This window comes from Sitophilus oryzae, unplaced genomic scaffold, assembly GCF_002938485.1.
Source record: "Sitophilus oryzae breed Bouriz unplaced genomic scaffold, Soryzae_2.0 scaffold_551_pilon_pilon, whole genome shotgun sequence".
Classification (NCBI taxonomy): domain Eukaryota; kingdom Metazoa; phylum Arthropoda; class Insecta; order Coleoptera; family Curculionidae; genus Sitophilus; species Sitophilus oryzae.
In genome coordinates, this window is record NW_022147142.1 from 997590 (window position 1) to 1021403 (window position 23814).

Below are 23814 nucleotides of genomic sequence, written 5' to 3' on the forward strand. Positions count from 1 at the left end.
TAATAATTGCTCCAAATACTAAAAAACTGAATTTTGTATGTGTATTAGACAGTGTGGTAAAAAATAACACCTTATAAATTATATTTCATTTTTTGACGAATGCTTATTTATAACAAGAGAGACGTTCATTTTCATAACTTATTATTGTATAGATTTCTGAGTCAAATCCACATTTCTTTAGAATGATTTATTAATCAAAACAATTAAGTATGTAATTAACTAATTTTTGGGCGGAAATAATGGTATATTCGTTTACAAAGATTTAAATAGTTTTCTTTTTGTAAACAAATTAGCTTGGTTTGGCAATATTATTATTTTTACTACCTGTACACTTTGTACATATGTTGCTTTAAAAAAATCTAAAATATCATTATTCCATAGGTATAGTGATAAGTGAGTTCTAAATTATAATAAAATGCATTTTCTACGAAAACTTGAAGATATAGGTAAAAAATGCTATAATACAATTTTGATAGACAATTAAATTGTGCATCTGATTGGCGTAAAATATACAGGGTGTTCCATTTAAATTAAACAAGTTATTGGCGTTTAAAGCTAGTAATTATTTAATATAAATTTTTAGACACTCTGAGTAAGGTAGGATAATTTTTATTATTACAACACAATATCTGATCAATAAATAATCTTCAGTAAATATTTAGTATTAAAACCTTTAATACCCTTGGAGAAATGAAACCTTAAATTTTTTACTGCAATTTCACAAAATTGAAAATATTTCAAAAACGGTAAGGTTTAAGTGTGATAAACCTTAATCAAATTGACCTTTATTTCAATCGTAGAATCTAAAAATGGAATAATAATATATAATCCGTTTAAAAAAATACAACTATAATATTTTTTACTTATTTGGGACACTCTGTATCTTGTAAAAGTATTTTTAAATTGTAGCTCTAATAGTCCTTCAACGAACCCAAAATTTACAATTTGTAAAAATCTAATCGTTTAGCTACAATACTCCGTGTCGTATGTGGTGAACAACCCTGTATAGCACCATTATGAAATTACTTTACTGTATCAAATCTGATATAATTTGAATGATTATTGTCAAAATACATTTCAGGACGTTGACTTGATTGATTACTTTAATTTCCAAGCGCTTTCTCAGTAATATTTTGTACAGTGTCTTCAGAGTAATAGTTGTTTCAACGTTATCACTGATATAATAAAGTTGAGTTTTCAAAATTAGAATAATTTAATAATTGAGAAAATGTTTATCTATATAATATGTAATTCTAAAATAAAAAAAACACAGCCCAATTAAATTAGTAAATTGCTGTATACAGATATGGAAATGAATACCTAGCTGTTATGAAACTGAAATAAATCTAAATTTGGCAAGACCAGATTCAAAGAGTTATTTGCTATATCAGCCTCTGGTTCTGTAATTTTTTTAAATCTTTCATTAACAAATTGGTCTACATTCATAACATCATCAGAACTACTTGAATTATCTAAAATAGGATTAGAAACTACAGACACAGGTAACATAAAATCATCTGCCGAATTATGTACTGAAGATATAACTGAATTCTCAGAAAGGAAATCTGGATTAATAGAGTTTTTATTAGGTTGCATTTTACTACTGCTTAAAGATTTCTGAACAAATTTTGAATTTGGTGGACAAATTAAAATATTAGATTGTATTTTTATTTTTGGATAGTTCGATTGTGCTTTTTCACTTGAATGTTCACTCAATGTATTAATGGTTGAAAATTCTGTACCAATATCAAATGGTTCTGGACTAAAATTATTTGATTCAGAATTGGGATTATTACAATATAAATCACCATTTTGAAATGACTTATCTATATCAAATCTGTTATAATTTGAATGATTATTGTCAAAATAAATTTCAGGACACTGACTTGATTGGTTACTTTGATTTCCCAGCTCTTTCTCAGTAATATTTTGTCCAGTATCTTGAGTATAATAGTTGTTTTGAAAATGACTATCTTCAGCAGTCATGCGATTATTGTCATTTATTTGTATTGCTTTAGCAGCTTTAATACCATCCTGATTTACTGCAGGTACAACTTTATTTAATTGTTCTGTAGTATTATTACCTTTCCCACATTTGCAGTTTGTTTCTGAATTTCTATCAACAAATGTATCATCATTTGCAAACTTTAAAGAGCTTAGAAAATCATTATTGCTTATCAATTTCAATACTGTTACATCTCTATATAAATTACTATCATCAAAATAATAATTACCTGGCACTAATCCTATAGCATTCCCTAATACTTTATCAACCGATACTTCACTTGTAACATTCCCAACCTTCTTAAACAAAGCATTAGCGAGGAGCAACAAATTATGTAATACATTTGATATCTCAGCACAGAACTTTCTTCCCCGTTCAGAAGAAGAAGTTTTTTGAGTTAAACTAACTAAATAATTCCAAACTTCAAAATGTTTCTCCTCGTCTTTCTGTAATGGACCGTGTGAGGGGTTCTTTTTTAAATGCTCTAAAATTTTATTTCTTCCTAGGTACGCCTTCTTACATCCTGGACACCTATATTGTGCAGATATTTTACGTTTATTCTGTTGAAGAGACACATGCTCTATGATGGGTTGCTTATCAATATCCTCATGAGATTTTTCGGTATACTGAGCAAAATCACATGTTTTAATTTCTTCATTTCCATTGGTGGTTTGATCATCATTTATTTCAATTTTTTTAAATCCCTAAAAAATATAAAGAACATCAATATAAAAATATTATTAATAGCTAAATTAATAAAGTGTCTGCTGTTCAAAGATTATAAATAAAAAGAATTTATACATAATTAATAAACAGCACCAGTCTAATGCGGGCGCATAAGTACAGTAACATTTTCGTGTAAAAAATGTCTATACCTATGTGGCGGATTCATCTCGCCAAAAAAGTCCTATGTGTATTTCGACACTGTAAGAAAATATACAAAATAAAATAGTGTTATTTTTTGTAAACAGTGGTGCGTTAATCCAACGGAGACTACAGAAAGTTTGAAGCTTTTTAACTTCTCTCATTTTTGCTTCTCGACTTCCACAGATTTCTGTCTGTCCAGTCTTCTTCCTAGAGGCCCCTAGAATTCATAGCGTCAACTACGCCCTGCTTCCATCTTCGAGGTGGTCTTGCACGTTTCCGCCTTTCGCTTGGTGTTGAATGAATGAATGAATTCTTTTCGGCCATCGGTTATCATCCATTCGTTGGAGGTGTCCGTACCAACTTAGTATTTTGCCGTCAATGGCGTCGAGAATAGTTTCTTTTTCTCCTATAATTTCTCGTATTCTTTGATTTGAGATGTGTTCCAGTCTTGAAATGCGACAACTTCTTCGCCAAAAATCCATTTCAAGAGACAGCAACTTATTTTTCTCTACTTTGTTTAGCTCCCACATTTCAGCGCGATAAGTGGTAATGCTCTCTACAATGGCTTTATAAAGTAGAATTTTTGTTTTTTGGGAAATTTTGTCACTCCACGAGTTAAGTTGACCGATAACTCTTTTTCCTTGACCAACTTTATTTGCAATATCTTGAGTGCTTTTTCCATTTGTTGTAAAAGTGACGCCCAAGTATTTAAATGTACAGACATTTTTAATTGTGCCGATTCCTACATCCAAATCCTCACGTTCGTCATCACCCACTACCATGTACTCCGTCTTCTTTGTGTTTATTGTTAGACCCCATTTCGAATATTCCTCATGCAGTTTTCTAAACATATAACTGGAGTCGTCTCTGTCTCCCGCTATCAAGACCTGGTCGTCGGCAAAGAGTAAGGTATATAAAGTGTCTTTTCCTACTGGGATTCCTATTCCACGGCATTTCATCTTCCAACACTTCAGTACTTCCTCCAAATATACTTTAAATAAAGTTGGTGCTAATGAACACCCTTGTCTTATGCCCTTATTCACAAGAAATTCTTGGGAAATATTGTTTCCAAGTTTAACTGTGCTACCGCAACCCTCGTATAATTTTCTTGTTGCTTGGACATACCAACTACTGATACCAAAATTTGGCATTGACACACACAACTTACTCAGTGGGACTGTATCGTATGCCTTCTGTAGATCAATAAATGTCAAGTGGACCGTCCTTCCCCTTTCTAGCCTTTTTTCGATTAGATGCTTAAGAATGAAAATGCCATCAGTACATGAGTGTCCCGGTCTAAAACCATTTTGCCCTTCCGATTCCGTTATTTGTGCTTCTATCTTATGTTTTAGTACTTTGCCATAGAGTCGAGCAACAGTACAAATGACACTAATTCCTCTATAATTTTCACAGTCGCATCGGCTCCCTTTCTTAAATATGGACGTAATAATCGCTTTTTTCCATCCTTTGGGCGGGTCTTCTCCATTTAAACATCTACTAAAAATATCTGCCAGAATTTCCAAAACTGCTGAGGGGGCTTAAAAAAGTTCTACTGAAACATTTCCCAAACCTGGGGCTTTGCCATTTTTCATTTGTTGGAGGGCTTTATTTACATCTGCAGAGCTTATTAGTGTTGGATGCTCAGGTTCGGTTGGATTAACAGGATGACTTTCATGATCTTGTATAAATTCGGTTCTATTTTCCGTCAACAGATTTTGATAATAAGTCTTCCAATCCTCGATCGGAATATTATTCGTCCCTGCAGTATCTTTATGTTGCCTTCGCATTCCGTTGATAATTCTCCATGCTTTATTTGCTTTTGTGTTTCCAGCTTCTAAGTTGACTTCTTGGCGTCTTTCTTCCCAGCACTCATTCTTTGCTTTTATTATTTCCTTCTGTACACTTCTGTTCTTGTCATTATAAATTAGTCTGTCTTGAGTGCTCTGTGTACTTAACCATTTCCCATAAGCAGCCTTCTTTTCATCTACAATCTTTCCTAGGTCTTCACTCCACCAAGGTGTATCTTTTCTGTATCTCGTGGAGACTATTTTCTCTCCAAGAGCCTCATTTGTGGCTTCATGTATGCACGTTTTCAGACTTTCGTACATATCATTTGGAGATCCTTGTCCTATTCTGTTTAATTTCGTGGCTAGTCTCATCTGGTACAAGAATTTAGTTGAGTCATTTCTCAAACTTTCGATATTATACTTGACGTTACTTAATGGAGTTACATTTTTCTCAGGCAATTCATTTGATTGCATTTTTTGTTTGTAGGGAAAATAAGATTTTGCTACTACCAAGAAATGATCAGTACCATATTCTGGGCCACGCATGACTCTGACATCCGAAATTTTCAGTTGAGTATTCTGCCTAACAATTATATAATCAATTAATGATTTTAGATTTCGTGTGGGTTGCATCCATGTATATTTGTGGATATCTTTATGTGGAAACCATCCATTAGCAATCCTGAGTGCCTGTTGTTCGCATAAGTGAATAAGTCTTTCACCATTATTATTTACAATATGTTCTCCGTAGCATCCTACTAGTGGGTCATTTAATTTAAAACCTGTTCTGCCATTTAAGTCACCAATTAGAATCACCTCCTTTCGACTTCCAATCTTTTCCAAGGCTGTCGTCAAATCAAAAAAGAACGTGTCCTTCTCGGCGGCTGGGGCGTCGTCAGTTGGGGCATAGGCTGCTATAACTACCAAAGAATGATTTCTCACATCAACATCCACCTGCAAAAGTCTGTGGTTGATTTGGTCCCAAGATTTTATAAATTTCTTATATTTCTTCCTAATTGCTAGTGATACTCCACCGCGGGCTCGCTCCCCTTTTGGTACACCACTGTATATATGCACATATCCATCCTTCTCTTCTGTACCTTTCCCTTTTTTCTTAGTCTCGGTTAGAGCTATTATGTCCATATCGTACCGTTCCATTTCTTTAAATACTTCTTTCTTTGTTGCTATCCCTTGAATATTCCATGTTCCTATTCGTAAAGTCCGTTTCATTGCCAATTTTCGTCTACGTTTCTGACAGTCCGGGTCCGAGGCTTTGTTGAGAAATTTTGCGTTTTTTGAATTTTTATAAGTGATGGGCTGCAGACCCAACGCCTTAACACCCTACTAGGAGGACCAGGTAATTTTATGTCAGAGTGTTCTTCCCTTAAACTGGGTGTCCTTCAAGACTCAAGAGACCAATTTTCCCTGCTGCTTATACATTATCCCTAAAGCTGGGTAGCCACTTCCGCCAAATCCGCCGTACTGAGGTCCATCCTCTCCGCCTTCTTCGCCGTTGTGGTCTTCGACCGTAACCCTGGCCAGGGGGAAGCCTTATACCCCGCAACATTGGGTCCCCGACAGGACTTAGCCACCGATTTCGTGAAATCGGACTCACCCCCGCGACATGGACGCGCCTGTCAAGATGTCAAGTGGATTCAGAGAAGGACACTCTGGTTTCCCTTAGACCGGGTTAATGCTTATGTATGATTCCACAAGACAAAGGCTTCATTATATATATTTTGTTTTTAATTTTTACGTATGTTATGTTATTCAAAATCAAAGAAGCGATTGCCATACATTACTAACATCTACAGATGATGCATAAGCAATACATTTATTTTTATTAGATTATATTAAAAAAGCCTCTTTTATTTTTCTTTTAGAAGCTATCGCTTCTTTCATTATAATTTTGGCGTTGTTTGGTGTGAAAATCTATTCTGTGCCCTGTATCCCATGAATGCTGACAAAACTTAGATTTGTGAAAGTTGCCCTTTCTTAAATAATCTTTATGTTCTTTAATTCGAACATTATTTAACGGTCTAGACGTTTCACTAATATAAAATTTATCACATGGTATTTTGTATATTAAATTTGTCTAACAACGTCGACGGTTTATGTAGACGTATCTGTTTTAAAGAACTGAAGTGTTCTCGAATAGTTGCATTTAGATATTTTAAATATTTTTTATCTTTGTTTTTTGTGTTTTTTTTTTGCTTCCGACGACGAAAAGAGATATACTTTCCGAAACGTTAAGCATTTTTTTATCCGTTAGGCAAATTTGTTTATTAGTAGAACACTGCTGACAATTAGTCTCCGTTGGATAAACGCAGCAGTATTTACAAAAAATAACTATTTTATTTTGTATATTTTCCTATAGTGGCGAAATACCCACGGGGCCATTTTCACGTGTTTTACAGAGGTTTTCGTTTACAAGTAGAGACACAAGGATGCGGTTTTCATATCACTGAGCTACTTTTTTATGAAAGTAAGGATGCAACACACCGATAGGTCCTAGCCCTCTTAGTTCCTGAAATACAGAGCGAATTTGAAAATTTTGCATTTTTCGACCCCTTCATACCTCGGTCATCTTATAAGTTATCGGAAAGGTGAAAACTGAGCCCGATATAGTTTTTCACGTAGAATTCTTTGGCTAACTAGATTTTCGCTGAAAGCTGTCATTCTTGAAATATAACCCAAACCTATTTTATTTTTTAAATGGAATACCCTATACATTATTTTTTTTATTTATTTGCCTTGTTATGAGCTTTCCAAAAATATAATATACCCTATACTTATTTTCATAAACAATGTAAAAACGCATTATTTACCTTTTTAACATAGGCGGCCGGTATAATTTAGGTAATCAAAACAAGCCAGTAATTTATTTGACGTCAAATTTTAGTTATTGGCTACTCCATGCTAGTTCCTGTGTATAGAATTATTGCACAAGTCAAAAATATCAATAACTCTGGCAGGCTGTTATCTAAAGGATGCAGAAGTTCATTTTCAGTGCACTTTATAAGATAGCACAATGGAAAGCAAAGTTATCTGATTAAATTAAATGAAATTAAATAATAATACCCATTTAAACTAAGCTGATTGATGTTATTTATGAAATTAGGAATAGGGTTTATTTTTAGAAAACTCATAAGGCAAAAAAAATAAAAAATACTATAGAGGATGTCCCGTTAAAAAAACATAAGTTTGACACATATTTCGAAAATGACAGCTCCAAGGAAAAACTAGTTACACCACTGGATTCTACGTAAAAAACTCTATGTTCGATAAGTTATAAAATATCCGAGATACAAAGGTGGTCAGGAAACGTAAAATTTTTAAATTCGTCCTACACTTCAGGAAGTAAGATAAGAAATCTATACTGACTGCCAGTTAGTGATCCGTCAAGTTTAATAATTTTAAATCGTTTAATAAATATTAATTCATATTTTCCTGATTTGTGGCAAAGTTCGATGGTTTGTGTTCTTTTTAGATTGTGCATTTTGATATTTACTGCCTATCATCATTTTCGTGTAAATACTAAACTTTATTATTAAAGACATTTTAGGCAGTTCGAAAAAAATAATATACAGGGTGGTCGGAACTGTATTCCGGAAACTTTGGCAGCATGTTCTGCAGATAAAAATAAGTAAAAAAGTTCGTATAAATGTATGTCCTAAAAGGCTTAATTTCGGAGATACACGGTGTAGAAGTTTCATTTTTATTTCGATTTTTTCCAAATAATTTCTGCAATAACGTCAATATTTGGATGAAAATTGGTGTCTAGGGGTTTTTTGACATAAGAAATTTAATTTTGATGTCAATGTGACTCCTACTAGTAGAGGGCGCCACCTATATATTTTTTGAATGTTTTGAAGAGTAATAACTTTTCGTCCGTACCTGTATAAAACTACTGAGTAAAAAATATACATTTACGACGTCTTTTACGTAAAAAATATCTCTTGGTAAAAATCACTACGAGTATTGGTTTTAGAGATACTTGGAATCGAAATTATCAATACCTGTCATAATTGACACAAATTGAACATAGTTATTAGACTGAGATCATAAATTTGAAAGTTTTTGTGTCAAAAGTTCAACAGAAACTGTTTTATCACCATTTTTTTGCAGAAAAATTTATGATTAATTTAAAAAAATAAAAATTTGCCAAATTTATTATTTCAGTGAAATAACTATCTATTCAACGTATATTTTTCGTCAATAATGCCATGTATTGACTATTTCCATTCTAAATATCTTGAGAACGGTTACTAGTACCGATTTTTACTAAGAGATATTTTTTACGTCGCAGAGATGTATATTTAATTAAAAAAGTCACAGAGATGTATATTTTTTCCTTCAGTAGTTTTATACAGGTACGAACAAAAAGTTATAAGCTTCAAAATAGTTAAAACACATGTAGGTGGCGCCCTCTACCAGTAGAGTCATATTGACATCAAAATTAAATTTCTCATGTCAAAAAACTCCTAGACACCAATTTTCATCCAAATATTGACGTTACTTCAGAAATTATTTAGAAAAAATCTTTAATTAATTTATTATATAATTATATAATATTATAATTATTTTTAATTATTAAATTATTAAATAAAAATGAAACTTCTACACTCTGTATCTCTGAAACTAAGCATTTTAGGACATACATTTATACGAACTTTTTTATTTATTTTTATCTGCAGAATATGCTGCCGAAGTTTCCCAGATACAGTTCGGACCACCCTTTTTCCGAAAGACGTATTTTTTATGACATAAATAGCTTAATCATAAATAATAATAAATAAAGACAGAGTTGGTAATACAGGGTGGCCCATCGGAAAAGTTCCGCAAGGCATAACGGCCAGGGTATTTTTTTTTCAAAAAAATCCAAAAACAAGTCAATTTTGTTTTGTGAGGGGGACAACTTTTGACCCAAAAATGATTGCAAAATCTTCAACCCTCTAAGCGGGGGTGTCATCCCCCAACTTTTTTTCAAATGGGAAGGGGGTCAAGTGGCACCGCAATGAAAAGGGCTTTCTATTTTCTATATTTCCCCGCTCCGCTTTTAAAAATCGGTCTAGTCATTTTGAAAATATGGAGGATTGAAATATAAAAAGTACTTTTTGGAAAAAAACGCATAAATTGAATTAATTAAAAAACTTACCTTATTAATGAAGCAAATGCTGAAAATGTTGCCCGTCAACCTCCAGACAGTAATACAAATTATTTTCAAATGAGGCGGGTGAAGTGCTACACACTTTACTTTTTGTGTCCCCATAGAAAAAAGTCTAAAGGAGTCAAGTCGGGTGACCGGGGAGGCCATTCAATTGCACCCCTTCGTCCTATCCATCGACCGAGAAAGTTATTGTTTAAATAATTACGCACATTTTGAGAGTAATGTGGAGGTGCGCCGTCTTGTTGAAATATTAGTTCCGCTTCAACGTATCCAGGATTGTTCTCTATGATGTCAGTTAGGGCTGGGTCGATGGTATTTTCCAGTAAATCCAAGTACATATCACCTGTTAGATTTCCAGGAAGAAAAAAAGGACCTACAATAGGATTTCCAAAAATACCAGCCCACACGATCAATTTCTGATGGTTTTGTGTGTCCAACTCGTGAAAATCCCTGGGGTTGTCCTCAGCCCAGTACCGACAGTTGTGCGGATTAACTACACCGTTCAAAAAGAAAATACACTCATCCGAAAAATACACATTAAATAGGAAATTATCATTCGCCACTCGTTCACTCATAGTTTTACAAAATTGCAAGCAACGATCAAAATCCTCTTCGTTGAATCTACCAACTGAATTTTGTATGGGTGGAACTTGTGTTTTTTTTAATGTCCTTTGAACACTTAAACGATTGACGCCTGTCTCAATGGCTAATTTTCTTGTACTCAGCGTACTATCCATGGCAACTTGGCCCAATACGAATACCTCCATAGCTTCATTTACTACAGGATTTCCCTCTGCCTCTTTTTATTTATAACGGAACCAGTTTCGCGAAATTTTGCTGCTAACTCGCGAACAATTTTGCCATTAAGGTGTTTGTCAAGATGGCGTTCATTGAATATCTGCGCAACCCGATTGCCACATTCATTATTTTTAAAATAAAGTTCGATTATTTCCACTTTTTCTGTAAGCGAGTACACCATAATTGTTAAAAGGTTATACTGAGAAGAACTTCAACGCACAAGTCACAGAATAGCTATCTAGCAACTAGCGCACCTGATCGTTCAACCTTGTGGCAAGTGAAAAAATGCGTAAACATCTGAAAATAATAAGAAAAAACAGCAAATTGATCGAAGGAATTTATCCTTATCATTTACTCTAATAAATGTTTAAATAAATTTTTCAAATTTCAATCCTTCATATTTTCTCAATGACTCGACCGATTTTCAAAAACGAAGAGGGAAAGTATAGAGAATAGAAAGCCCTTTTCATTGCAGTACCACTTGACCCCCTTCCTATTTGAAAAAAGTTGGGGGACGATACCCCCGCTTAGAGGGTTGAATATTTTGCAATCATTTTTGGGGCAAAAGTTGTCCCCCTCACAAAAAAAATTGACGTGTTTTTGAATTTTCTGAAAAAAAATTACCCTGACCGTTATGCCTTGCGGAACGTTTTCGATGGGCCACCCTGTATTACTTTTAGTAATAGTTGATTAGGAGTCTATGCTATTTTTAATATACAGGGTGTCCCAGTATTCCGTGGACATAGTACTACTACGTATTTTTGGATCAAAATAAGTTCATTAGACACAATTTACCTCTATACAAGCGCTTCGTTTGTCCGTTAGAGGGCATCAAACTTTCTTTCAACGTCACCAGCGACTGATTTTTTCCTAAAATGGCCCTTCTGGTATTTAGTACATTTTTTGTATCTTGTAAAAAAAACGCCACATCGCCTAGTTTTTGAGAAAGTTTCTTTTGGAAAATGTATTTTTCTAAAGCAGACCTACAGAATATACAAGGAGTTCAAATAGTCTGTGTACATAGGACAACTACGTATATTTTGAACCAAAATACGTTGATTGCACATAATTTACCTTGATACAAAAGTGCTTCGTTTATCCGTTAGAGGGCATCAATCAAAAATAAACCCGAACATTAATTAATTTAAAATTTATTAATTTTTTTAAGCGTTTTATGTTTGTTACTGTCAAATATAATTTGTGATACTAACATAAAATTGGTGAAAATATTTTTTTTTCAAAAAGTATGCGCGGTGGCGTTTTTTTTACAAGAGACAAAAAATGTAGTAAATACTAGGACCATGTTACTAAAGGACCATTTTACGAAAAAAAAATCGGTGTCGGTTGAGTTAGAAAATCAACAGGTGGCTCGAAATGAGGGATTTATTTGTTCTATTCAGTATCCCAGGGGGGGATACAGGAATTTGTTTTAGCTTTTTAGGGTACCATTTTTAACCCAAAAGCCGCATTTAACCAAATTCATAGATTTTAGGGGGGAGGGGGCTCTGTATCCGCCACTGCAGTGTCCCATCTACATGTCTGTAGTACATGACATTAGTCTGTGAGTTTTAATATTATTTTAATATTATCATAGAAACGCCCTTTTATTTTTAGTTTTTCTCTAAAAGGGTATAGAATTTGTGAAAAAGGATAAACGAGATTAACCGTTTCACAACAAGCAAAAATTTTTATGAATGGATTTTTTCAAAATGTCAAGTGTGTTAGTGTTAAAATTACTTTTTTATATTATCGATCGCGTCGCAAAAATTAATACTTTTATGACGTTAAAAAAAATAATTATATTTTCATGTTTTTTTTTAATTTTCTCAATAACGGTTGGAAAAGTATAAAGAAAACAGACAACATTTTTTTTTATGAAGAATGCATTTTTTTTCAAAATATCAATAATAAAAAAAATTCTCTTGTAAAGACAATCCTGGGGCGCTATTCTGTAAAATCGTCGGTATCGGTAAGTTACGACAGCTCTCGATACGTATTTGTATATAGTAAAAATATGTTAATTGTTGTTGTCATAGTTACCGATCGGTCCTATGGCAGATATCGCAAATTTGTACCGACGAAAATCGGTATCTCTACCGTGCCCTGACAACCATTCGTGCCATAAATTTTGGTACGACTGATATTGGAGATGGAGAACTACCCTCTATAAAACCGTCCCAGATACTGGCTTTTGTCAAAGCCCTGGGACTGTATGATGAGTTATGATTCAAGAAAGGGGGACACAATGGATCTGTAAGGTCGAAATGATTAACCCCCCTCCCACTCATTCTAAATTCTAAATTCTAAAAACTTGCCGATACCGACGATTGTACAGAATAGCGCCCCTGGGATATATTGTGTATCAAGAAACTATAGTTACACTGGTTGAAATTGACACTTTATCCCAATTTAATAATATATTTTCGTACTATTTTGCTTACACAGAAAAGTGCTTAACTTTTATACCTAGGTGTTTGTTCTATTACTTTTTTATATTGTCGATCACGTCGCAAAAATTAATACTTTTATAACGTTTAAAAAAATTAATTATATTTTCATGTTTTTTTTTTTAATTTTCTCTAAAACGCTATGGAAATTTGGGAAAGTATAAACGGGATTAACCGCTACAGACAAGCAAAAAATTTTATGAAGAAAGCATTTTTCTGAAAATGGCAATAATAACAATGTATGTCGTCTTGTGATGGTAACGAACGACAACAGCGAATTTTAACTTACGTTTTCGATATGCTTTGGCAACTTTACAGCTCTTCCAGATCGAGTTCTTGCAACAACTCTAATTTTAGATTTCTCAGTGGAGATATCTGTGGGTACTCTCAATTTCTTAGGTCTTCCTCTTGGTTTCAACGAAACTGGTGCAGGCTAATTTAAATCAAAATATGATAATAGAAATGCAAAAAACATTTTTTTTATTCAGGGTAGTCCGAACTGTATTACGGAAACTTCGGCAGCATATTCCGCAGATAAAAATATGTAAAAAAGTTCTTATTTTTTCAGTGAGTACTTTTATACAGGTACGCACGAAAAGTTATTACTCTTCAAAACAGTTAAAACCAAATACATTTAAATAAAATATACGACGGCCTCCCCATAAGAGCAATGAGAGGATTTACGTCCCAGTATTGAAGGAGGACAGAAAATCGAGTCGAATGTTCAAGACATAGGTTCATCCTTGTTTAGTCAAACCTCCTACAAACCAAGGATAGGCTTATGTAGGAAATGCATTGAAATTCTATAGCCATCCTTCAATATCGGGACAGGAATTTAAGCGGTACCCTCCGTATACTTTATTTTAAACGTATTTGGTTAAAACACATGTAGGTGGCGCCCTCTTTAAGTAGGAGTCATGTTGATATCAAAATCAAATGAGATTACTTCAGAAATAACTTGAAAAAGATTGAAATAAAAATGAAACTTCTAAACCCTGTATCTCCAAAACTAAGCATCTTACGACATACATTTATACAAATTTTTTTACTTATTTTTATCTGCAGAATATGCTGCCGAATTTTCCGGAATACAATTCGGACCACCCTGTATAATTTCTAAAGCATCTGTTAATACATATAGTTTATCTGAAGTCAGTTGGAATAGATTGGATCTCTTAATATCGGCACTGTCTTTATCGGCATCGTCGGGAAAACAGAATTAAGACTCTCAGTACTTCCAATTGACTTCGGAAATACTATACCTACCTGAAGATTTTTTGACAATCTGAGAATCTAGCTTTGGTAATTACCAGTTTGTGTTACCACATGCATTTGATCAACGTGAAAAGGGATTTGACACCTAAGGTATCTAATGTAATTTATCTTTGAATAAAAAGATTAGGGACCTAAAACTCTGCAACTTAAATTCTGGTTTATCAGTGCCATTCTAATTTTATCCAAAACTTATAATAGTAGGGTAGATCCAAGAATATGTGTTATTCTATTGTCAATAATTATTGTTAGTAGTTATTAAAATTGTTATAAAAATAGATATATGTAATAAAAATAGATAACTTATAATAATTATTTCATAACACAAACATTGTATACTTTAGAGAAGCACAAGTCAAATTAATGTATCTTAATTATTTATGACAAGTATTAAATAATAAAAGTGAAAATGCAAGAGAAAATATGAAATTAGATATTTCGTAAGTAAATTTCATAAATGATCGGTTTACTACAAGTATGTATATTATATAGTCACTTACTAATAAATCACAATAGTGTCACTGTTAATTTAAGTTCTGAGACAATTTCCTTCTAGATTTACTACCACTAAATAAAACCAATTGTAGAATAATAAATTACATAAAATAAGCTCAATAAAGACAAACATACTCACAAAAATCAAATTCAAATGTTTCAATTAAAATGCCAAACAAAACTGTCAACACAGTCATCACAACCTTTGATGTCAATTCGGTCCACCATGCACGATTACATGGATAGCATAATACTCCTTTCTTAATCTTTTTATTCAAAGTAACTTACCATATCAATTTAGCTGTTGTATCATAAAATTCTTTAGTCGTATGTCATATATTAGTTTAAAGATCTTACTTTTAAGTTTAAATCATCAGGATATACAATCTGATAAAGCAAATTTACAGAAGATTCATCAGATTTAACTTCCACAGTGGTTGGAAAAATTCCTCTTTTCAATACTTCACTAGGTTTTGGTACCAAGACATGTGTTTTAGGATCATACACTTCTAATTCCTGAGTAGCAAATGTCTGAAAATAGAAATAATTTATTTGCATAAATAAGATTTTGGTTGTATATTCTGCCATGTTAAAAAAGATATTGTAAGTCCAATTGAGTTTCAAGTGTGTAATTAAAAATATCAAAGTATTCTGCAACTAAATAAACTGCAAAAACACCACTTGCTTTATTTTTAGAATTATAATGAAATATGGTTTAACCTCAAGTGTAAATCCCATTAAATTATATAAAAGTACTTTATTTACAATGCCTGGGTAGGAGCAGGGCCAGTTTTGAGTTGTCTAGCAAAACATGCTAGATTTGTCAGATCTTGGTGACATCAGCCTTGAATATTAAAGCCTATACTTATTAAAAGGTTGGGTATTGTGGGTGAATTTTAAAGATTGTAGAACTGAGCCACAATAGGCCCCTGCAGCAGCAGTGGAGGATCACACCTGAGACACTCTTAATAAATACAATACTTCATTTACAAATATTAACACATAAGAACGTAACTTTTTCAAGGCTTCAAATAAGGGTATACCTAAATAAGTTTATTTTGTTAACACAGGAGTATTCAGTATTCTGTATTATCTACCTTATACCCTATACTGAGACCTATACCCTGTATATCTACCTTATTCATTTTAACTTCCATATTTATTAGATCCAATTTTTCACGAGAAAATATTTCAGGATCTTGCGTTAATCACTGTTTGAACCAAGGTTTGAACCCATGTATAAAGAATTATGCCATACATATCGTAATTTTTGATATCAATCAACTGCAGCAGAGACCACAAAACACATACACAAGGAGAAGTGCGAGCGCCTTGCTAAATATTGGAAAGTGAAATTGACGTTTAAATTTGACACTGTTGACAAGTCTACTGCTACTAGCGCCCCCAATATCGCTTGTAGGAACTACGGACTAGATTGTAACGCATGGCGGGAAGTTTAAAAAAATAAAAAATTTATTCCCGGCCACCCACGATTAAATAAACCCGGGATCCCGGGATTAATTTCAGTTTTCAGTCCAGAGGTCCACAGAACACCTTTATTTACAGACTGGGGAGCCGGAGCACCCATAGATATCGTTGAGAGCGGGGTTCGGATGTAGTTAATTAAGACGTAATTTACCTGATTAACTACATGTAGTTTCTCTTCAAAAACTACGTCTTTTCCCGTTCATTAACTACATGAAAACTATGTTAATAAACTAACTATTGATATCATGTATAATTTTGCTTTGTATGAGGAGTCTAAATAATATGATGTGAATGTTTTTTGTTATATTTAAAGCCATATTTCTTCTGTTTTCTTAAATACACTATGTGTTTTCTAAAGCTTCAACTTATTATAACCTCACCTCAAACCTTTGATATTTGAAAGTTACATACATAAGTGACATAAACTACACCATCTACATAAACTACATTAACTACATGCAATGTAACATATTAAGACGTAATAATAACATATTAAGACGTATAATAACATATTAAGACGTAATAATAACATATTAAGACGTAATAATAACATATTAAGACGTAATAATACCTTAATAATTAAGACGTAATTTACCTGATTAACAACGTGTAGTTTTTCTTCAAAAACTACGTCTTTTCCCGTTCATTAACTACATGAAAACTACGTTAATAAACTATGTATTGATATTATGAATAATTTTGCTTTGTATGAGAGGTCTAAATAATATGATGTGTGAATATTATATTTAAAGCCATATTTCTTCTATTTTCTTAAATACATTGTGTTTTCTAAAGCTTCAACTTATTATAACCTCACCTCAAACCTTTGATATTTGAAAGTTACATACATACATAGGTTACATAAACTACATTCTGTACATAAACTACATGTAATGTAGTTTATGTAGTTTTTAAAAGTAACATGTAGTTTTCCGAACCCTGGGTGCAGGTAAATACCCGGAAGCATCGGCGTTCGACAGCATTTCGACTGTGATTTCGTCGTCTTCGTTACCGCCTTGTTACCGCGCTGCTTAAATTTTTTGTGCAATGTTGCCAATCGTTATTAAGATTATCCGTACTCCGGACATTCAAAAATTTAATTACTTTGTTGCCTCTTTACTTTTTGGTTATCGTTGTTAACTGAGCTTACAATTCTTCTCCATGCTTATCTCCTTTAAGTTTTCATGGAAAATATCCTTGTACCTTTTGATCGAGTTGTCCACCCGGTTTCCTCTTACCGTCTACAAGCTCACCGTAAAGAAGAAATTTTGGTATGAGGTTTTTGTTGCTTCCCACGCATGTGACCAGCGGTGACCAGCATCTTAAGCGGGATATAGTAATCATGACTTCAACGCTCCCGTAGCTATCTTTTTCAAGGACCGATACGTTTGCGTGTCGGCGGCAAGGTTCTGAAAACTACATGTTACTTTTAAAAACTACATAAACTACATTACATGTAGTTAATGTAGTTTATGTAACATATGTATGTAACTTTCAAATGTCAAAGGTATGAGGTGAGGTTATAATAAGTTAAAGCTTTAGAAAACACATAATGTATTTAAGAAAACAGAAGAAATATGGCTTTAAATATAACCATTTACATCCTATTATTTAGACTCTTCATATAAAGCAAAATTATTTATAATATCAATAGGTAGTTTATTAACGTAGTTTTCATGTAGTTAACGAACGGGAAAGGGCGTAGTTTTTGAAGAAAAACTACACGTAGTTAATCAGGTAAATTATGTCTTAATTAACTACTTCCGAACCCTGGTAGCCGGTGCCGTCTATCCGGTTCCGGCGTGTGTGCAACACTAGCTCTAAGGGTGCAGCCACACCATCCTAAAAACGGCGTATCGGCGTAACGGCGTAATGACCTTGAATAGATTTCCAGTAATTCTATTGGCTGAAACATTCATCTATCAGAAATTTTATCTGTCAAATTCATCTGTCAAAAATTTCAGCCAATAGAATTACTGGAAATCGATTCAAGGTCGTTACGCTGTTACGCCGATACGCCGTTTTTAGGATAGTGTGGCTGCATCCTAAAGTCCCGTTCTCAGAACTGCGACTGTCGCCAGCGACACTTCAAAAGCACCAATTAGATTTGTACAAAATTCAAACAACTGTCAATTTTAAATTTAGTACAGCTCCCATTGGTCGTTTGAAATGTCAATCAGTGTCGCTGTCGACACGACGCAGTCAATGAATAAAAAAACACAGGAACGAGCGTTTCGTATCTGTCACTAAAGTATGCGCGAGACAAAATCGGCCATATTGGTCCTCCGAGTATGACTCATTCTGTTGTCATTTTTATCGCCCCAGTTCGCCAAATCAGAGGCCAAATTCCAGTAACCGAAAACATGGTTAGCTGTGCCGCTTGTGGCTATTCCCTGACACCAAAACATAAAGATGATGGTGTTACATTTCACAGGTAAGAATTTTTAAGCCAATAAAAGCTTATTTTATTTAACTGCTTTGTAAAGGTTAACCTAACCTACAAAACTACAAATGACAAAGCTTGCCTAGAATCATAGGCGTAACTTAGGGTTTGTGTTTTGACTGTTTGGGTTAAACACTTGGATATTGATTATCATATTATTATAATATATTTCAGAGACAAATTTTTAACTGTACAAAACTACAAATGACAAAGCTTGCCTAGGATCATAGGCGTAACTTAGGGTTTGTGTTTTGACTGTTTGGGTTAAAAACTTGGATATTGATTATCATATTATTATAATATATTTCAGAGACAAATTTTTAACTGTACAAAACTACAAAAAGAAAATACTTTCATTATTGGGGTTTAAGGTGACCCGGGGTTAAATATGACAATAGGTATTTTCAATAATCTTTTTAAAATTATACTTTTGTTCTAGCTTTCCTAAAAATCAGACGAGAAGATCGCAATGGGTAAATTTTGTCAAAAACCCTGAGTTTATCCCCAAAAACAGTAGTGTACACACAATGTATACGAAATTAATTTTATTTAAAGGCCAATAAATTTGTATTTTTGACTTTTTATTTATTTACTTTTCCCATCCGTTTTCCCTTTTTTAAGTTACATAATAATATGTAGGTATAATAATATTACCTACGTTCAATCGCTAATTCATTTATAATCCGTTAAATATAAACAAATTAATTCTATATTAAATGACATATAAAACTAAAAAAATATTAAAACTCTGATCTGCCAAAGTTTATCCTTTTTATTTTTTTTTCGTGACTTATTCATAATTATTACTCTACGCCACTGCTACAACGAAAACAGGTCGACCACGTGGGTCGGCCATATGTAACCTCCACTCTGATCGCACCGATGTTATGCTCGTTCCTGTGATTCTTTATTCATTGGACGCAGTTCTGAGAACGGGGCTTTAAGCAAAAAATGTACTAAATTTAAAATTGACAGCTGTTTGAATTTTGTACAAATCTGATTGGTTCTCTTGACGTGTCGCTGGCGACAGTCGCAGTTCTGAGAACGGGGCTTAAAGAACGACGTCGTGTCGCTGGCGACACAGTTTGACATTTCAAACAACCAATGGGAGCTGTACTAAATTTAAAATTGACAGCTGTTTGAATTTTGTACAAATCTCATTGGTCCTCTTGACGTGTCGCTGGCGACAGTCGCTGTTCTGACGGGGCTTAAACTGAGAACGGGGGCTTTAAGCCCGTCAGAACAGCGACTGTCGCCAGCGACACGTCAAGAGGACCAATGAGATTTGTACAAATTCAAACAGCTGTCAATTTTAAATTTAGTTACAGCTCCCATTGGTCGTTTGAAGTGTCAATCAGTGTCGCTGTCGACATGACTTGCAGTTCTGAGAACAGGGCTTAAAAAGTCTGTCTGTCAAAAGAAAGACGAAAGAAGATGGCGGAACGGCGGAACAATAAAGTTGTCAGCTGTTCTGTGGTTGTCAGTAATTAGTAATACAAGAGTAATACCTGTGGCAATGCCCTCTATATAAGATCAGCCTTCGGGCGGACTTTTGTTTACTTCATCAGCTGTACATACTTAGATATTGGGTTAGATTCTGTATTCATATTTTGTCGGTTGATTTTTAGTATTATTTGTTATTGTAGTGCAAAAAACTAATTATTTTGGTGTTTAAGTGACATAAAAGTACTACCAGATATATGGTCGCTATGATGGTCACTCTGTTTCTCATAAAAAACACGAAATATTACACGTTTTGTTAAGTGCTTTAACCTAAAAGTGCCCATATTTTTTATTTATCGTGATTTTTTGTGTGTGTTTTTAAGACTCTAACAATTCATCAATAAAGCTTAAGCGGAGTGTGTTTTTGGTGCTTTGGCTCACCTTCTTTGTTGTGTTCCTGGTGGAAAGGATAGTTATACTAGGCAGCTTAAAATATCCGGAAGAGCAAGAAAAAGTGGGTACGAGTTATAAATCAAGACAATTCTATTGAAAATATCTTAAATAAATTTAAAATAATATTCTCCCAGGATGGTATTGAAGAAAACTGGAAAACTGGACAATTATGTTTATATTGTGGAATATATATATATATATATATATATATATATATATATATATATATATATATATATATATATATATATATATATATATATATATATATATATATATATATATATATATATATATATATATATATATATATATATATATATATATATATATATATATATATATATATATATATATATATATATATATATATATATATATATATATATATATATATATATATTATATTCATATTGTGGAATCTCCACTCCAAGATTCAAACACGTAAGATAAACACGTAAGTAGGTATTATGTTCTAGGGAAAAATAAAGAATTAAAAAAGATTTTTGTAAAGACAAGAATGATAAAGTTTAAAAGAAGAATGTGTTTTTGTTAGATAATATAATGTATGTAAAGCATAACATATATTTGTTCAGTAATTTTACTGAATAGTGTTGATTATTTATAATACCAAATTAATATCAAATATTTAAGTGATGGCTGAATACAATATGAATAAAAATAACAATAAAATTGGTATATTTGCAATACAAAATTAAGTTTAAGAATAAAAGGTGTTACTAAAATATACTAAGAAATTCATATTTCTTTGTTTTAATTGGTCGAATGTTATTTACATTTTATGTGTAAGAATTATACCCATCATCGAAAAAATCGGCGTCTAGTTGGCTTTGAAATGAACATCGATGACATTCCCTAAATAATTGTACACATAAAAAAATAATTAACTAGAATTTTTACAATCTTGGAAAATTTGATATTCTTCAACCGTGTTTCTAAACATTTCTAAATTTTGATTTTCTTGGGATTTAGGTTCGGGAAAACGCTGATTAAGTTTTCATTTGGTTTTTCATTATTTTTATTTGGTTTTAAAAAAACCTTTTCGGCTAACATTATTTTTTTCATCAGTGTTGTGTCATATAGAAGAAAAAATAATGTCGAATATAATCCAAAATTACATATAAAATATTCACACCACGCACCACATAATGTTTACTGCGTACTCCATAGTCAATGTAGATAGTTTTACTGTTAAGAATAGTAATTCTAAAAATATGTGGTATCTTTTGATAAGTTTATATTAGTTTATTAATTGCAGTAAACATTATGTGGTGTGAAAATTTTATATAGTAATTTTTGGATTATATTCGACACTATTTTTTTCATATGACACAACACTGATGAAGGCTATACAAAGCGTTTTTTTTTTTTAAACAAATAAAAAATAATGAAAACCCAAATGAAAACTTAAATCAGTTGTTTTTCCCGAACCTAAAAAATCCCAAGAAAATCAAAAATTTTAAATAATTTACATATAAAATGCCAGCGATCTTCATTTCATAGCCATCGCTGACGCCTTTTTAGATGATATTGTATTATTTGTAAATATAATTTTCGAACATTGATACTTGCAAAATATACATATAAATTTTGTGAATGCAAATAATAATACATCATTATTAGTAGATATTGAATGTTTTTTCTTAAATTAGATCGATTTTCAAACCCCAAAATTTAAAATATATATGTAATACATTATTTGTATATTGTAAAACATTTTCTGCATTTGTATGGTTCATAGTTTATTTGCCAAAGTATTTATTACTATAAATAAGTATATATGTTGTAGTTATTAACTGTATATTATGTATATTTCATGTAAACTATATCATTTTTAAAATACAAACCAAAAATCTGAGGAATAATTATGTTTTCCATGTATTCTACAACATATTTATTAATCCGCAGTATCTAACTAGCGTGACGTCATAAATCTCGCTCCAGGGTCGATGGCTGTTCTATTAAGAGACGGCATTGCCTGTGGTAATACCACAGAATATACACACCATACAGAAGCGACAAAGAGCCTTGCAAAGAGCTTTGAATAGCATTGGTCAAATGGGAACTAATTGCGTGACGTCACGTTTGACATCCGTGCGCCTTGAACAGCATTTCACACTGAAGAAAATTGTTAGATTTTAATAGAAAATGATGAAAAGCAGGTTTCTTTAATTTTTAAAAACTAGAGGGATTTAAATCAGTATTTTTATTTAGAATTAAAAATAAATAAATAATTATGAAATATATTTTTTTAGTCTTTTATGCATAATATCTAGAAATAAGGTAAAGGCAAAGAGTAGATAAGACAAGAGACGACAGTGAACAAAGAAGTCGAATTTCGCGAGAGAGACGCAGATATATTAAAATTTAAAGGTCCCATCAAGTCCCATTTTGTCTGTTGCCAAGTATATTTCTTTGAAAAATTAACAAGATTTTCTGAAAATAAATTAATAATATAAGAAGGATATAAAGTAACGTATGTTAATACGGAAATGTAAATTTTTAGTTTAGGTTGGTTTAGGTTCTTTTTTCGCAATGTACTGATAATATCAAAGAAACAGAATGACTAAAGTTGGTCGATTTCGAAGATAAACAGATAAAATCTGAAAATCTGACAACTGCGCATTTTATTTATTCGAACCTAAGATTTTAGGACGCTAATCAGCTGTGCTAATCAGGCTTAAACATAAACAAATCTGATTAGTTGTTTTCTTGCATTTTTGCCTTTTAAAGTGTGTGTTTTCAGAGATTTTCGATATATTATCGATTTGAGAGTTTTTAAGGTTTAATTTTAGTATCGTTTTTATAGCATTCTAATTTGTAATTATTGTTAGCAGGAAAAGACGAGATGGTGGCATTGTGTGTGTTTATAAAGACTGCAAAAATAGGTCTTGTTCTTCGACAAACATAATATTTTACTCTTTTCCAAAGGATCCTGAAAAGTATTTTTATAGAAATATACTATATAATTGCGAGGATTTATTAAATAAAAATTGAGCAACTCTATTTTTTTGATAAACTCCACATTGTGATATTACACTTGTTCAAGTCCATATGTAAAAAAAATACACGTAAATAAAACATTTCTTACAAATCGACTTGGTCACTTTCTCTTGTTTACCAAC

At 32.5% G+C, this 23814-nt stretch overlaps 1 protein-coding gene and 1 long non-coding RNA gene across 3 annotated transcripts; one reads left to right on the top strand and one right to left on the bottom strand.

The window, feature by feature from the left end:
* Nucleotides 1-971: 971 nt before the first annotated feature.
* On the bottom strand, nt 972-16140 carry LOC115887012. 2 transcript variants are annotated; one of them, XM_030906337.1, is made up of 5 exons: nt 15978-16140; nt 15199-15372; nt 13364-13507; nt 2235-2709; nt 1678-2116 (listed from the first exon to the last, which is right to left on the bottom strand). In XM_030906337.1, the coding sequence occupies exons 1-5, from the start codon at nt 15996-15998 to the stop codon at nt 2061-2063; spliced, it is 870 nt and encodes a 289-aa protein (XP_030762197.1). In that variant the 5' UTR covers nt 15999-16140; the 3' UTR covers nt 1678-2060. The 2 variants fall into 2 exon arrangements, with proteins under 2 accessions (XP_030762196.1, XP_030762197.1); XM_030906336.1 differs by having other exon boundaries at nt 972-2709.
* Nucleotides 16141-18684: 2544 nt separating this feature from the next.
* On the top strand, nt 18685-19349 carry LOC115887062. Its single transcript, XR_004050993.1, has 2 exons — nt 18685-18763; nt 19212-19349. It is a non-coding gene; the product is annotated as an uncharacterized LOC115887062 (long non-coding RNA).
* The last annotated feature ends 4465 nt before the right edge of the window (nt 19350-23814 follow it).